The sequence below is a fragment of the Hypanus sabinus genome, chromosome 23 (assembly GCF_030144855.1).
Source record: "Hypanus sabinus isolate sHypSab1 chromosome 23, sHypSab1.hap1, whole genome shotgun sequence".
In the NCBI taxonomy this organism is placed as follows: domain Eukaryota; kingdom Metazoa; phylum Chordata; class Chondrichthyes; order Myliobatiformes; family Dasyatidae; genus Hypanus; species Hypanus sabinus.
Window position 1 is genome coordinate 702,231 of NC_082728.1, and position 17,025 is coordinate 719,255.

At 46.5% G+C, this 17,025-nt stretch overlaps 2 protein-coding genes across 11 annotated transcripts in view; both read left to right on the top strand.

The window, feature by feature from the left end:
• LOC132379858 (uncharacterized) overlaps window positions 1-7,311 on the top strand; it is a 74,159-nt gene extending 66,848 nt beyond the window's left edge. Inside the window, exon 19 of one of the 3 annotated variants that reach the window (XM_059948123.1) lies at window positions 5,141-7,299. In XM_059948123.1, coding sequence (XP_059804106.1) covers window positions 5,141-5,352 — 212 coding nt within the window. In that variant the 3' untranslated portion in view covers window positions 5,353-7,299. Of the gene's footprint in view, window positions 1-5,140 lie in introns of all 3 variants that reach the window. The other 2 variants (XM_059948122.1, XM_059948121.1) reach the window with 2 other exon arrangements.
• Window positions 7,312-9,602: 2,291 nt separating this feature from the next.
• Window positions 9,603-17,025, top strand: part of LOC132379859 (E3 ubiquitin ligase RNF157-like) — an 88,050-nt gene continuing 80,627 nt past the window's right edge. For 4 of the 8 annotated variants that reach the window (XM_059948129.1, XM_059948128.1, XM_059948132.1 and 1 more), the window contains exons 1-3: window positions 9,605-9,786; window positions 13,087-13,205; window positions 14,301-14,389. In XM_059948129.1, the coding sequence (XP_059804112.1) occupies window positions 9,699-9,786; window positions 13,087-13,205; window positions 14,301-14,389 (296 nt within the window). In that variant the 5' untranslated portion in view covers window positions 9,605-9,698. Of the gene's footprint in view, window positions 9,787-13,086; window positions 13,206-14,300; window positions 14,390-17,025 lie in introns of all 8 variants that reach the window. The other 4 variants (XM_059948125.1, XM_059948124.1, XM_059948130.1 and 1 more) reach the window with 4 other exon arrangements.

Here is a 17,025-nt window from a genome sequence, read left to right on the forward strand (position 1 = left end):
AGTGAAAACAGATCTCTAAAAAGTGATCTAAAGTAATTACAAATGTAAGACATAAAATGTCTGATTGCATAAGTAGTCACCTCCTTCAAGTCAATGTTTAGTAGATGTATTTTTGGCAGCAATTACAGCCTTGAGTCTGTGTGGATAGGTCTCTGACGCTTTGCACAAGTACATGCTTGGCACAGTATTGTGGGCCGAAGGGCCTGTATTGTGCTATATGTTTTCTAACATTTAAATGACACGTGGACAGGTACATGGATAGAAATAGTTGAGGGGGAATGGGCCAAATGCGGGCAAATGGGAGGAATCAGTTTAGATGGGAGTTTTTGTCGTGGTCTGGTTAGGCCAAAGGGCCTTTTTCATAACTGAGTGACCTTCTGGTAAAGGGGTACCAGGAGCGGGAGGGATGGTGAATGAATCCTCAGAATAGAGGGAGAACCATTTAGAACAGAGATGAGGAGTAATTTTATTACCCACAGGGTGGTGAAACTGTGGAATTCATTATCACAGATGGCTATGGAGGCCAAGTCATTGAGTATATTTAAAGCAGAGGTTGGTTGGTTAGTCAGAATGTCCAAGGCTTTGGCTTGGAAGGGGCATTGGCTCTGGATAAGTTTCTGTTAAAGTTCCCTTTTTTTCTCTCTCCCAGGGAACTGCATCTGTATGGTGCATCCAGCTGCAGCTCCTTGAAGACCGTGTTGGGGAGCTAGAGCAGCAGCTGGATGACCTTTGGCTTGTACAGGAGAGTGAGGAGATGATTGATCAGAGATACAGGAAAGTAGTCACCCCTAAATTGCAGAAGGCGAGCAGCTGGGTGACTGTCAGGAGAAATGGAAATGTGATGAGGCAGTTAGTGCAGAGCATCACTGTGGCCATTCCCCTCAAAAGTAACTATACTGCTTTGGATACTGGTGTGGGGGATGACCTCCCAGAGGAATACCACTGAGACCGGGTTATAGGCACTGAGCATGAGTCCATGGTGCAGAAGATAAAGACAGAGAAGAAGGGAGCGGTACTGATAGGGGACTCAGTGAGGGAAACAGACAGGAGATGCTGTGGGCATGAATGGGACACCCAGATGGCATGTTAACTCCCAGGTGCCAAGGTCAGGGATGTCTCAGATAGCATCCACAGCATTTTAGAGAGGGAGGGACAGCAGCCAGATGTCTTGGTACATATTGGTACCAATGACATAGGAGGGAAAAGCATTGAGGTTCTGAAGAGAGAATTTAGGGAGGTAGGCAGAAAGCTGAGGAGCAAGACCCCAGGATTGCTGCCTGTACCATATGCTAGTGAAAGTAGAAACAGGATGATTTGGCAGATAAATGTGTGGCTGAGAAGGTGGTGCAGAGCGCAGGGCTTCAGGTTCTTGGATCACTGGGATTTCTTCTGGGGGAATATGACCTGTACAAAATGGATGGGTTGCACCTGGACCTGGGGGGGACTAATATTTTCGCAGGCAGGTTTCTTAGAGCTGTTGGGGAGGAATTAAAATAATTTAGCAGAGGGGTGGGAACTGAAATGAAGGAACTCAGGAAAGGATGGATGGTAAAAAAAAGGCAAAGATAGTATGCAGCCAGACTGTCAGGAAGGGCAGACAGATGATAGAACAAAATTGCAGCCAGTGGGGTGATTATCAGCGCACTAAGGTTGCAAAATCAAAAAGGGTAGCAAATACAGTGCTCAAAGTGTTGTATCTCAATGCATAAAGTATAAGAAATAAGGTGGATAATTTTGTTGCACTATTACAGATTGTCAGGTATGATGTAGTAACCATCACTGAATCAGGGCTGAAGGATGGTTGTAGTTGGGAGCTGAATGTTCAAGGTTGCACGTTGTATTGGATGGATAGGAAGGTAGGCAGAGGGGGAGGCATGACTCCACTGGTAAAGAATGGCATCGAATCAGTGGAAAGATGTGACATCAGATCGGAATATGTTGAATCCTTGTGGGTTGAGTTAAAAGGGTAAAAGGACCCTGATGGCAGTTATATTTAGGCCTCCCAACAGTAACTGGGATGTGGACTACAGATTACATAAGGAAATAGAAAAAGTGTGTCAAAAGGGCAACGTTATGATAGTCCCGGATATCTTAACATGCAGATTCATTGGAAAAATCAGATTGGTAGTGGATCTTAAGAGTCAGTTTGTTGAATGCTTACGAGATGGCTTTTTAGAGCAGTTTGTCATTGAGCCTACTAGGGGGATCAGCTACACTGGATTGGGTGTTGTGTAATGAACTGGAGGCAATTAGGAAGCTTAAGCTAAAAGAGCCCTAATGAGACAGTGATCACAATATGATTGAATTCAACTTGAAATTTGATATGGAGAAAGTAAAGTCTGATCTAACAGTATTTTAGTGGAGTAGGGGAAATTACAGTAGTATGAGACAGGAGTTGGCCAAAGTAAATTGGAAGGAGCTGCCTGCAAGGGATGACAGCAGAGCGGCAATGTTGTACGTTTCTGGGAAAAATGAGGAAGGTGCAGGACGTATGTATTCTAAAAACAAAGAAATGCTCAAATGACAAAATAGTACAACCATGGCTAACAAAGGAAATCAAAACTAATGTAAAAGCAAAAGAGAGGACATACAATAAAGTAAAAATTAGTGGGAAGATAGAGGATTGGGGAGATTTTAAAAACCTGCAGAGAGCAACTAAAAGAAAAGGATGGAAAAGATGAAATATCTTTGAAATGAAATATGAAAACAAGCTAGCAAACAATATCAAAGTGGATAGTAAAAGCTTTTTTAAGTATGCAAAAAATAATCGAGAGTTGAGAGAGATAAGAAATGAGGCTGGAGAACTAATGATGGGTACTAGATAATGGCAGATGAACTAAGTGAGTATTTTGCATCAATCTTCACTGTGGAAGACACTAGCAGTGTTCCAGATGTTAAAGACTGTGAGCAAAGAGAAGTGAGTATAGTTACTATTACAAGGGAGAAGGTGCTCAAAAAGCTGAAAGGCCTTAAGGGTACATAAGTCACCTTGGCCAGATGAAATGCACACTAAGGTTGTAAAAGGGGTCTCGATGGAGATGGTGGAGGCATTCGTAATGATCTTTCAAAAATCATTGGATTCCGGCATGGTGCCAGAGGACTGGAAAATTGAAAATGTTACTCCACTCTTTAAGAAAGGAAGAAGGCAGCAGAAAGGAAATTATAGACCAGTTAGCCTGACCTCAGTGGTTGGGAAGATGTTGGAATCAATTATTAAGGATGAGGTTATGGAGTACTTAGTGACACAGGACAAGATAGTACAAAGTCAGCATGGTTTCCTTCAAGGAAAATCTTGCCTGGTGAACCTGTTGGAATTCTTTGAGGAGATTACAAGTAGGATAGATAAAGGGATGCAGTGGATGCTATATATTGGACCTTCAGAAGGCCTTTGACAATTCCCACATGAGGCTGCTTACTAAGTTAAGAGCCCATGCTATTACAGGAAAAATGCTAATATGGTTAGAGCATTGGCTTATTGATAGGAAACAGCCAGTAGGAATAAAATGATCCTTTTCTGGTTGGCTGCCAGTGACTAGTGGTGTTCTGCAGGGGTTGGTGTTGGGACCGCTTCTTTTTATGCTGTATATCAATGATTTAGATGATGGAATAGATTGATTTGGTGCCAAGTTTTCAGGTGAAATGAAGATTGGTGGAGGGGCAGGTAGTGTTGAAGAAACAGGTAGGATGCAGAAGGACAGACAAGAGAGTGGCAAATGAAATACAATGTTGGAAAATGCATGGTCATGCCCTTTGGTTGTAGAAATAGATGTGCAGACTATTTTCTAAATGGAGAGAAAATCCTTAAATCTGAGATGCAAAGGACTTGGGAGTCTTTGTGCAGAACATCCTAAAGGTTAACTTGCAGGTTGAGATGGCGGTGAGGAAAGTAAATGCAATGTTAGCACTCATTTCAAGAGGTCTAGAACATAAGAGAAAGGATGTGATGCTGAGGTTTTTTAAGGCACTGGTGAGGCCTCACCATGAGTTTTATGAACAATTTTGGGCTCCTCATCTAAGAGAAGTGCTGGCATTGGAGAGGTTCCAGAGGAGGTTCACAAGGATGATTCCAGGAATGAAAGGGTTATCATACAAGAAACATTTGATGGCACTGGGTTTGTACTCACTGGAATTCAGAAGGATGAAGAGGAATCTTATTGAAACATTTGAAATGTTGAAAGGCCTGGACAGTGTAGATGTGGAAAGGATATTTCCCATGGTGGGAGTGTCTAGGACAAGAGGGCACAGCCTCAGGGTAGAGGGGTGTCCATTTAAAACAGAGATGCAGAGAAATTGCTTTAGCCAGAGGGTTGTAAATTAGTGCAATTTGTTCCACAGGCAGCTGTGGAGACCAGGTTGTTGGGTGTATTTAAGGCAGAGATTGATAGGTTCTCGATTGGACATGGCATCAAAGGTTATGGGGAGAAGACCAAAGAATGAGGTTGAGGAGGGGTAAAACGATCAGCCATGATTGAACAGTGGAGCAGGCCCAATGGTCCAAATAGCCTAATTCTGGTCCTATGTCTTATGGTCTCATGGTTATGGGGAGAAGGCAGGAGAATGCAGTTGAGAGGGATAATAAATCAGCAATTATGGAATGGTGGAGCAGACTTGATGGACTGAGTGGCTTAATACTGCTCCTACATCTGACGGTGAGTGGGCAGTGGTCGGTATTTTTCCCCTGCATCTTGTCCCCAGGGGTTGAGGTAGGAGTTGGGGTCAAGAGGGGGTTTTGAGTCTGGGTGACTGTCTGTGTTCTACGGCCAATGGGTGAAGGTGGTAGGAGGGAACATTGAAGATGGCGGAATGTAATTAAATGCCATTTGTGCCCTACTCCACAGCTGAGGCTGGAGTTGTTCCAACAGCTGGGACAAAATCCCTCTCATTCTCACCCCATAGGCACTGGGTTCTCACTACTTACATCACAGGTCAATCAGTAGTCAAAGGTTGGCATTCCCGACATATAGAGGTCCTGTTCAGAAATCCTTTGGTCAAAGGTCCATATCCCTGCAGTCAGAGGTCAGCTATTCTGTGACCCAGGGACCAGTGAAAGGTTGGCTGTTCTGGGGCTGTTCAGAGATCATGTTCTGTGAGCTCACAGTCACAGGTCGATTGGGAATATGATTGGTTCTCCTGTGTTTAGGGTCAGCGGTGAACGAACGTGGTGCCCAGCAGGAGCGAAACTGCCGGTGTCCGGCTGAGCTGGTGACCAGTCCTTGCATTGACGGTCAAGCAGGGCCGGTCCAGCCTCGGTCCATCTCGTGTCCATCTCCAGAGCCGACAGCAGGAACAACGGGACCTGCCTTTCACCACGAGCCTGAGTTGCCAGCCCCTGCTGAACCCCTCAATGTTTAACAGTTGTAGAAATATATTGGAGATGATCTGTTCAATGGACCATCTGTTCCTCACTGTAGGGAGCATGATGGGGTGCATCAATATGTCACTGAGTGTTGGGGATGGTGGGAGGTCACATTGTGGGAGGGGATGTTTTGGTGTGTCCAGGTTGGTGAGGGGGCAGTGCGGGAGGTGATGTTGCTCGGCATCGAGGGAGCAATGGGAGGTGGATAGAGGGAGTGGGTTGGTGGGGAGTGAATGGGGATATCTCACTTTGGAGGGGTGACATTGCTCAGTGTGTCTGGGATGGTGGGAGGGGGAGAGAGTGAGAGATATTTCCTGACTCAACTGCTTACAGGTTGGGGTGCAGTTCAGAGCTGTACCACTGTACACTCCCTACACTCCCAGCCCATACCATAGGGTGAGGAAGCATCAGGGTGACTCCTCCAATAAGAACTTTGTTACCCATCCCTCACTTTTCCCTCCAGGACCTCTGCAGTGGTTCCCCAGCCCCAGTTCTCCCTGTGTCAGCAGCTGTGTGAGAGGCTCTGGTCTGACATATCTAGGTTTGCTGAATCCGAATGTGGACTTGGTCACCAGGCTGGATGTCCAATTGTCTAACTGGGCAGAGAGATTAATAGACAATAGACAGTAGGTGCAGGAGTAGGCCATTTGGCCCTTCGAGCCAGCACTGCTATTCACTGTGATCATACACAATCAGTACCCCGTTCCTGCCCTCTCCCCTTATCCCTTGACCCCGCTATCTATAAGAGCTCTATCTAACTCTCTCTTGAATGCATCCAGAGACTTGGCCTCCACTGCCTTCTGGGGCAGAGCATTCCACATATTCACCACTCTCTGGGTGAAGAAGTTTTTCCGCATCTCAGTTCTAAATAGCCTACCCCTTATTCTTAAACTGTGGCTAGTTCTGGACTCACCCATCATTGGGAACATGCTTCCTGCCTCCAGCGTGTCCAATCCCTTAATAATCTTGTATCTCTCAATCAGATCCCCTCTCATCCTTCTAAATTCCAGTGTATACAAGCCCTGTCGCTCCAATCTTTCAATATATGATAGTCCCGCCATTCCGGGAATTAACCTTGTGAACCTACACTGCGTTCCCTCAATAGCAAGAATGTCCTTCCTCAAACTTGGAGACCAAAACTGTACACAATACTCTAGGTGGGGTCTCACCAGGGCCCTGTACAGCTGCAGAAGGATGTCTTTACTCCTATACTCAATTCCTCTTGTTATAAAGGCCAGCATGCCATTAGCTTTCTTCACTGCCTGCTGTACCTGAATAAGCAGTGAGAAACTGGACAGTGGTGTGTTCAGAGGGAGAAATGTCCCTGTGTACTGAGCACTGGAAGTAAATGTGTGAGGAAGAAGGGGTGAGCTGGGCACAGCAGACCTGGAGCCGGCAATTCCCACCCCCTCCCCTGGGCAGGGTCTCAGTGATAAGTCTGAGATGAGAAGTATCTTCACACAGAGATTGGTGGTTCAGCAATTCTCCACCCACAGCAGAAATGGAAGCTCGGTCACTGAGTGACCAATAATGATTGACTGTCCCTACACCACGAGTGCCAACAGTGAATGACTGTCCCCTACTCCGAGTGGTCATCTAGGCACGAGTGACTGATTGCCCCTACATTGTGAGTTCTACTCTCTGCAAATCTTTGACTCTGGCCAAAGGTCCAACATCCCTGGTGAATTTCCCATCACATTTTCTCAGTCGAAACTTCAGCCAAATTGATTCTGCACGCTATCACTGTTTACCACATGGACCTGTATGCACAGCAACAATAAACTCTTTATAACTGCATCGTGTCTTTGTTGGATTTGTTTAGCTGGGGAATCTGAGCATTCTATCTGATGTCCCCTAATAAGTTGTCATTGTCAACGTTGGTCAGTAACCTGCTTGTGTCCATGTCCATCAGTGGCACGTCCATACCTGTGTCCAGTGAGGGACCCGCTCCAAGCCAAGTCCTCAGGCAATGACGGTGAGGCAGGAAAGTAGACAGGGGGCTTGGCTGCTGACAAACATGGACATTTTAGGAATCTGGCCATTGCAGTCAAGACCAACATTTGTTACCTTTCCCTAACTGCCCCTTTGTGCAGTCTGATTGGAGAAGCTGCTGGCAGTCAGGGAGTTACAATCATAGAACACTATAGCACAGAAGCAAGGCCTTCAGCTCATCTTCTCCATGGTAACATGTAATTTTGCCTTATCCCATCAACCTGCAGCTGGACCACAGCCCTTCAGCCCCGCCCCCCCAATCCATTTACTTATCCAAACTTCTCTTGAATGTTGAAATTGAACCCACATCTATCTTTCGCACTGGCAGCTTGTTCCACACTCTCACCACCCTCTGAGTGAAGAATCTCCCTTCAGGTTTCTCCTAAACATTTCATCTTTCACCCTTAACCCACGACCTCTAATTCTAATACTCACCCAGCCTCAGTAGAAAAAAGCCTGCTTGCATTTACCCTATCTATACCGCTCATAATTTTGTATACCTCTCAAATCTCTCCTTATTCTCCTATGCTCCAAGAAATAAATTCCTAACCTATTCAACCATTCCCTCAGGCCCTCCTGGCAACATCCTTCAATTTGCTCCGCATTAGGGTTAGGGTTAACTGTCCCTAACCCATACTCTTTCAACCCTATTTACATCTTTCATGTAGGTAGGTGACTAAAACTGCACACAATACTCCAAATTAGCCCTTGTTAATGTCTTGTATAACTTTAACATACCATTGCAACTCCTGTACTTGATACTTTGACTTATGAAGATGTTACACTTTATTCTGCATTGTTATTGTTTGACCTTTTTCTACCTCAATTCAGTGTGTACTGAACTGATGGTTACGAGAAGTATGTAAGCCAACTGTATCTTGGTACATGTGACAGGAATAAACTAATTCCATTTCTATCCACACCCTATCCAATGATCAATAAACATTGTAATTGTGAATCTTATCAACCCCAAATGCTAACTGTGACTCTCCTCCCAGCCATATAAGAATTACAGCATGGAAACAGGCCATCTCAGCCCTTTTATTCAGTGCCACTGCCTGACCTACTGACTAATTCTGACACCTCTGCCATATTCCCTTCTATCATCTGTTGGGGAAGGGGTTGGCAGACATTACCTCTAACTTGGCAGAAGTGGTGGGAGGTAGAATGGGCTGGTATTGCTGGCCCTCCTTCAGGCCAGCCTCTGTGGGTCAGTCAGACACTGGCTGCTGTCAGGGTGGGTTGGTGGCTCTGGCCACATTTTGGGGGAGCTTGACCAATGCTTGTTCTCTCTGTGCCAGTAGGTGGGGGAATGTGTTGGTGCATGTGGTCTGCTAGGAGAGGCAGCTGGACACAGTTCCGACACACATAGTCACTGGAAACTCCGGCAACCTCCCGAAGTTTCCCACATTCCTCAGAACAAGCCTGGTGCGGGTCTGAGCTCACTTGTCAGCTCACTGGTAGGAGTAAACTGTTGTTGTCAGTCTCAACTACTAATCTACTCTGCCTGAACAGTTTAAAGTAATCTAAAATAGTTCCTATCAGGCAGGAGATACAAAAGCCTGAAAGCACGTCCTATCAGGCTTAAGGACAGCTTTTATCCCGCTGTGTTATCCTGATCTTCGCAAGCGCAGAACCAGCCCCCATCATCACCGTGTTATCAGACTCTCGTACGATAAGATGGACTGTTGGTGTCACAATCTAACTCTTTATCATTTACCTGCCCTCCACTTTTATTCTACATTCTGTTAGCGTTTATTTTGTTCTACCTCGATCCACCGTGTAACGATCTGATCAATAAGACCAGTATGCAAGACAAGCTTTTCACTATATCTCGGCGACAAGAATAAACCCATGGCAGAGGAAAGGCTAAGGGTGTTGTTACCTTGTCTAACCTGGTCCTCTCGAGCCAAAGCCTCAGCGACCCACCCCCATAGTGGCACCTGCTGTCCGATAAATAATCACCAGACGCCGTTTTAACATCATCTCGCTCTAGCTCCTGTACAGTGAAAGACATCATCTCGTAGTAGAAATGGCCCTCGCTGTCTCAGGAACGTCCTGGGAACGACTCCCTCTATTCCGGCCGCATTTTATTTTATTGCATGCGTTTCTCTGCATCGCTGCAGTGATGCCGATGCTAAATCTGATTATGCATCACTGCAGCCTTATTACTGCATTTCTGCCGCATGCATTGGACAACAATGCATCACTGGCTCGGCTACTCACAGCTGCCGGGATCCGACCTTGCGGGGACTCCTCTCGAGCCGGCCGGCCGGTCACGTAAATTCGGAGGCGCGCGGCAGCAGCGGGCGCGGGAACGTGCACCGTCCGGCGGAAGGCCCGGTCCGGAATGGGGGCTCTGAACAGCCGACGGGACGCGGCGGTGGAGGAGCTGGACATCCCGGCCGGCTCTGTGTACCGGTACCCGCCCAAATCCGGTGAGGAGAACGGGGAAAGGAGAGGGCGTGGATACCGCTATCCCAGGGGATCTGTAATACCGTAACCCGGGGGTGGGGGTCTGTTGCACGTAGCCTGGACGGTCTGTCACATTGTCGCTGATAGCTCCCGAACTGTCTGAGAGATTGGTTCATCCACCGAGCAGGGCTGAGTGGAACTGAACTCGGGGCTGCATCAGTGACTGTCCCGCTGCTGACTGTCTGACGGACGGAAGGTCATTGGTGGGACACCTGAGGGGACTGGGCCCAGGTCACTGCCCCGAGGAACCATCACCATGAGGAATCCCAGGTCACCGCCCTGAGGAACCCCCACACTGAGGAATCCCAGGTCACTGCCCTGAGGAGTGAACACATGTTGGTCAACCTGTACATGTTGTGAGATGGAGTTTCAGAGTCTGTCCCAATAGTTTGGTTGTCCATCCACACAAGAGGGTGAGGGCCATGTCCTCCCTCTGTGGGACTGTGTTGTGGTCATATCCAATGGATGATGTGGGTAGAGGCACCTGATACAGGGAGGCTGGTCCACACTGGCTCAGTTCTTGTGTTCCTCACTCTCTAGGGGCTCCCTCCCTCAGGGTGGAGCAGCTGCCTCATTGTGGGTGTTACTCAGCCCTTTCCTGTTGGGGCACTGAGGTCCTCACCTGGAAGATGTTGAATCCTTGGAACTCCCAGTGTTTCTGCACCATGCTGAACTGTTGTTGGATAGGCTGAGGACCCTGTGGGACCTCCTTCCACCTACACACCATGGTGCCAACCTTCATCAGTGTGTGTGGGACTGGTTGTCCCAGGGTGATGATGGAAGAGTCTGTCAGTCCCCCATGACTGGCTCCCACTGTCCAGATGTCTGCAGAGTTGATGGGATGGGGTCAACGTCTGTCTTTGGTCTGGGCTGATAGTGCTACCCTGCAGAGGGACTTGCTGTGGAGTGGAGCCGGGAAATGGCATGGAGATAGCTGTTATTCTTGAAGGTCGGCCACGCAGGCCCTTGTCCAGCACTGCTAGCTGTGAGATCATAGAGATAGAAACAGAAACCCTACAGCACAATACAGGCCCTTTGTCACACAAAGCTGTGCCGAACATGTACCTGTACTTACTGTACTTTAGAAGTTACCTAGGGTTACCCATAGCCCTCTATTTTTCTAAGCTCCATGAACTTATCCAGAAGTCTCTTAAAAGACCCTATCATGCCTCCACCACCATTGCTGGCAGCTCATTCAACATACTCACCACTCTCTATGTAAAAAAATTTGCCCCGTCATCTCCTCTGTACCTACTTACAAGCACCTTAAAACCGTGCCCTCTGTGTTAGCCATTTCATCCGTAGGAAAAAGCCACTGACTATTCACACAGTCAATGCCTCTCATCATCTTATACACCTCTATTAGGTCACCTCTCACCCTATGCGACTTCCTCTGGCCCTCCACACTGCCAAGAGTATACTATACAGTAATACTATATTCTGCCATCATATTTGACCTACCAAAAGGAACCACCTCACACTTATCTGGTATGAACTCCATCTGCCACCTCACAGCCCAGTTTTGCATGCTATCAATGTCCTGCTGTAACCTCTGACAGCCCTCCACACTATCCACAACACCTCCAATCTTTTTGTCATTAGTAAATTTACTAACCCATGCCCCCACTTCCTCATCCAGGTCATTTATAAAAATCACAAAGACAATGGGTCCCAGAACAGATCCCTGAGGCATACCACTGGTGACTGGCCTCCATGCAGAATATGACCCGTCTACAACCACTCTTTGCCTTCTGTGGGCAAGCCAATTCTGGATCAACAAAGCAATGTCCCTTTGGATCCCATGCCTCCTTACTTTCTCAATAAGTCTTGCACAAGGTACTTTAACAAATGCCTTGCTGAAATCCATATACCCTACATCTATTGCTCTACCTCCATCAATGTGTTTAGTCACATCCTCAAAAAATTCAATCAGACTCGTCAGGCACAGCCTGCCTTTGACAAAGCCATGCTGACTATTCCTAATCGTATTATACCTCTCCAAATTTTCATAAATCCTGCCTCTCAGGATCTTCTCCATCAACTTACCAACCACTGAAGTAAGACTCACTGGTCTATAGTTTCCTGGGCTAACCCTACTCCCTTTCTTGAATAAAGGAACAACATCTGCAACCTTCCAATCCTCCGGAACCGCTCCCATCCCCATTGATGATGCAAAGATCATTGCCAGAAGCTCGGCAATCTTTTGCCTCAGTGCCACTTTTCCTCTCTGAACCCATTTCCTGGAAGTCTCCTGGGTGCTTTCACAGAGTGAGGAACCTCCTCCCCACCCCACCCATTCGGTTCCTATATAAACACAGATGGAAAAAAAAATCCATTTAAGACCTCTCCCATCTCTTTCAGCTCCATATGTAGATGACCATGCTGATCTTCCAGAGAGCCAATTTCGGTTCTCTTAATATGTCTGTGATTCTCCTGTTTACCTTGTCTGCAAGAGCAGCCTCATGTTTTCTTTTAGCTCTCCTGATTTCCCTCTCAAATGTTCCCTTGCATCTCTTATACTCTTCAATTACCTCATTTATTCTTGCCTGCCTATACCTGTTATGCACATCCTTCTTCTTAACCAGGGCCTCAATATCTCTCAAAAACCAAGGTTCCCTAAACCAATTATCCTTGCATTTTCTTCTGACAGGAACATACAAACACAAAATTTCACTTTTGAAGGCCTCTCACTCATTACAATGGGATTTATGAAAAACTATACATAAACAAAGAGAGACAAATGTGAACATGAGTTGTAAAGGGAACTTGAGAATGAGTATGTAGGTTGTAGAATCTGGAGACCAAGCTATTTGATAAGGACAGGGCAGTGAAATTTGTTTACATGGACTTTAGCAAGGTCTTTGGTTCAGAAGGTTAGATCAGTGGGATCCAGGCCTGGATGGCCAATTGGATACACAACTGGTTTGGTAGAAGGTGCAGGGATTGGGGTGGGATGTTGGTCACACTTCTCCCCTCTCTCTTCTCTCTCTCCACCCATTTCTCTCCCTGTTTCTTACCCACACTCTGATCTGTTAAGTTCTATTGTAACTATTAAGGCAGTTACATTGTTGGCATATCAGGCTGGCTTACAATATCAGGTTCAGGGTCAGTGGGTCTCAGTGCAATCAGGGATCCCAGGCTACAATTTAACTGACCACAGGTTTCCAGTCATTCAGACAACATAGTAGAGCAGAATTGGTGACAACACTTAAGCCCATTTGACCTCTGACCCTGACCTGGACTCTCTTCTCTTACTCCGCTAGGGAACTACTTTGCTAGCCACTTCATCATGGGAGGACAGACGTTTGACTCTGCTCAGCCTGAGGGATTCCTGTTTGGGGAGAACTCCGACCTCAACTTCTTGGGAGCTCGGCCGGTCACTGTATGTACTTGACTTCTGACTTCCCTGCGGACTGAGATTGCAGAGTGGCAGCCAGGCAGGAATGTTTCAGGTCCAAGGTTTGGGGGAAAGGCAGTGGACTTCTGTTCATAGTCGTCCTCTCTCTGCTGACCCATCTGTACTCATTCAGCACTTGGTCTGCACTGTTCCTGTCTGCTCCGTATCGTGTGTTCAGTGTCAGTATGTCCTGCACCAGTGTGTTCTCACCCAGTGCACTATGCTACTGTCCACTGGCTAATTCACGTGTTCAGTAACAGGATGTCTTGCACCAGTGAACTCTGACCCCTTGCACTCTGTGCTAGTGTGCTTGGAGCTAGTGCTTATAGGCAAGGCCCCCCCCAGTGTGTGTGAGGGTCACCCTCAGTGTGTTGAGCAGTTGTTCAAGCAGCAGGACCCTTGGGGGGCTGTAACCATGGTAACCATTGCCTACTGTGGGAGGTGTGAAAGGGTTGGTCGCTGGGCTACTGCAGGTTGCAGTCAGCCTCCTCCTGGCTCTATGTGATGGTTGCACATCTGTGGTGACTGAGAGTCAAGGTCAGCCCACCCATGGGTGCTAGGAGATTGATGACCAGGTTACCCTGGTAACAAAGCCTTAATAGATGGACACTCCAGGACACAGCTGTAGGATAAAAAGCTGGGATCCTTGATGCCCTCTATCCACCCCCTCCCCCCCCCCCCGAGGGAAAGATAGCAGCAGTGGGTTAGAGCCTCCCTCTCAGGGAGAAGGAGGTCTCCAATGGGGGGAGGGGAGGTGAGTGGTTGTTGGAGGACTGAGGGAGGCAGCTCCCCCTTGGGAGGGGTAGTGATGGTCCCTATTGTGGGGAAGCTGGCAGGAGACACAGGACCCTCCTCCACACCCTGCCTGAGGAGGCCATTCAGTCCAATGAGACCACGCTGGTGTTGCAAACCAGTATCTGATTGTCTGAGGTCAGTGCCCTCCTGTTATCCGTCTCGGCTGGGATGGATGGTATGAGCGCGAGGGGAAGGACCTGGTGGGGGTTGGTGATGGGGTCAGCACCACATTTCACAGTTACCCATCCCCTGGAGTGATCCTGGCGTTCCGTGCTCCACCCACAGTTCCCATACGCTGCTCCTCCGCCTCAGGAGCCGGTGAAAACCCTGCGGAGTCTGATCTCCATTCGGAAGGACACGCTGAGACTGGTGAGGTAAGGCTGAATCACTTACAACTCCCAGCAGCAATGTAGGCTGAGGGCATGGGAAGGTTGGGGGGGGGTGATGGTCACACAATTGTACATGTTGGGAGCAGGCCATTTGGCCAGACAAGTCCACACTGAACAGTAGGCGGCCACATCATTAATCTCACCATCTCTCCACCCCCAGCACCTGCCTAGGCTGGACATGGCCAGACACATGATCCTGCCCCCAGCAGTGTGTTCCAGCTAATCACCACCCTCTAGTGAGGAAAGTCCCTCTCAGATCCTCTTTCCACTCACCCTAAACCTGTGATCTCTGGCATTAACAACCTCTGACAGTCTGCCCTATTTATACCTTTCCTAATGTACATACCACCGCAAGGTTCCCCTCACCCCCTAATCATGTCTGGTTCAGGGAAAGCAGACCTAACTACTCCAGTCTCTCCTCATAACTGAAATGATGCATCACAGGCAACATCCTGGTGAAACTTCTCTGCGCTCTCTCCAGCTCTTTCAAATCCTTGCTTGAGCGTAGTTATCAGAACTGCACATAGAACTCCCGCTGAGGTCGGACCAATATTTTATAAAATTGGCACATAGCTTCCCTGCTCTTATGTTCAATATCCTGATTAACAAAGGCCATTATCTCATACGCTGCCTTAACCACATTAGCTACTTTGCCAGCTTCAAGGATCTTTGGATTTGCACAGCAGGGCCCCTCTGTTCCTCAGTGCTCTTTGTCTCATGGTATATATCCTAGCCTTTTTATTACTCCCAAAATATATCACCTCACATTTATTAGGATTAAGCTGTCCGTTCCGAGCCCATTTCACCCCGCAATTTATCTGCCATTTCATCAACTTCAGCCCAATAGCTCAGACGCCCACCATCAAGAGGCTGGTCATAGCACACATCAACTCCAGCTTTCCATCCAACTTCAACCTGCATTTAACGTACCGCAGAACCAGAACACCATCTCCTTGGCTCTGTACTCATCTCTGGAGCACTTGGACACTAAGGGCACGTATTGTTTATGACTATATTTAATATTATAATTCCAAGCAAACTCATTACCAAACTCCAGACCCTGGGAAGCAACATTTCCCTCTGCAACTGAATACATTTTTTGTAATTTATTTTTTATCCAAGTTGATCATCAAACAAACATTTCCATAAGATGTATTTCAGATAGTGTTCATATATATCATATAGTCATATATACCACAAATCTCCACATAATACTTATCTGAGGTATACACTTACAAAAAGAGAGGAAAGAAAGAACAAGCGAAAGGAGAAAACTATGTACAAGTAGGGAGTGATTTTTTTTACAACATATTCATTGATTTGTGTGGATAAAATCAGGCCTATAAGGTGCTATGTAGTTAAACCATTTTTCCCAGTATGAATCAAATGGTTCTAACTGATGATTAACAGATGCTGTTATCGTCTCCATTTTGTAAATGTCCATTGTAATGTCCATCCATGCATTTAAGGTTGGGCTCTCCTGTGATAACCATTTCCTAGTAAGAGTCTTTTTACCAGCCACCAGCAGTATATTCATTAAATATTTATCTCTTTTCAACCATTCTTGAGGTATATACCCAAAATATATGGTCTTACTCTCTAAGGGTATTTCACATTTAAAGATGTCTTGTAGGGCATTGTGTATCCCACTCCAATAGTCCTTGATAATGGGGCAATCCCAGAAAATGTGATAATAGTTTGCATTTTGATTTTCACAATTTCTCCAGCAAACGGAGGTTACTATCATAATGGGATTTCTGACAGGGTGTAAAAAAATATCAAGTTTTTCCATCCAAACTCCCTCCATTTCTGTGAACTGGTGCACTTCCATTGATACCCCCATATTATTGTCCATTCTTCCTCAGATAAAATTATCCCTCCTTCCTTCTCCCATTTTGTTTTAATGTATGAAGTCGAATGTGTTTTAAGATTTTCTGCAACTGAATACTTGACTTCCTGACCTACACATTACAACTGGTAATTGATCAGCAGCAGCACCTCCACCACAATTATTTTTAACACTGATGCACCATAAAGTACAAAGTAAATTTATTATCCAAGTACATGAAACCCTGCTGGTTTCCTTGACTGCGTAAGTCTGGGGAAGACGCACTCTGGTCCCGCCAAACTCGTGAGATTGAGACGGCTCTCCCACCCCAAACCCTGGTTTGTCTGGATGCTGTGTAATTTGCTACCCTGTTACAACTCAGTACCATGAAATAACAGACAGCACACTGTATACGATTAAAGGAATTATATTTATGAATCTTAACTAAATGGTTAGTAAAGAAAAGAAAGAAAAAACAAAAAGGGTCCATTATAATTTAATAGTCAAATGTGCACCAGTTGGAGCTCAATTCACCGATCCTCAGTTGATCTTGGTGCCTGGTTCCATCGAATCACGATCTCCCCACTGGGTTATATCCTATGTTTGATTCTCTCCAGTATCTTCTCTCTCTTCATCTCACACTGAACAAAAGACCCAGCTCATATTTGAAAGCTCCCATTGTCTTTAACCATAACTCAAATACTGCTTCTACAGAAAGACTATTACAATAGCAGTGAAACCTTTCCCAGGGTGTTACACTCTCCCCCCACCAAAATTAGTCATGACCTCATGA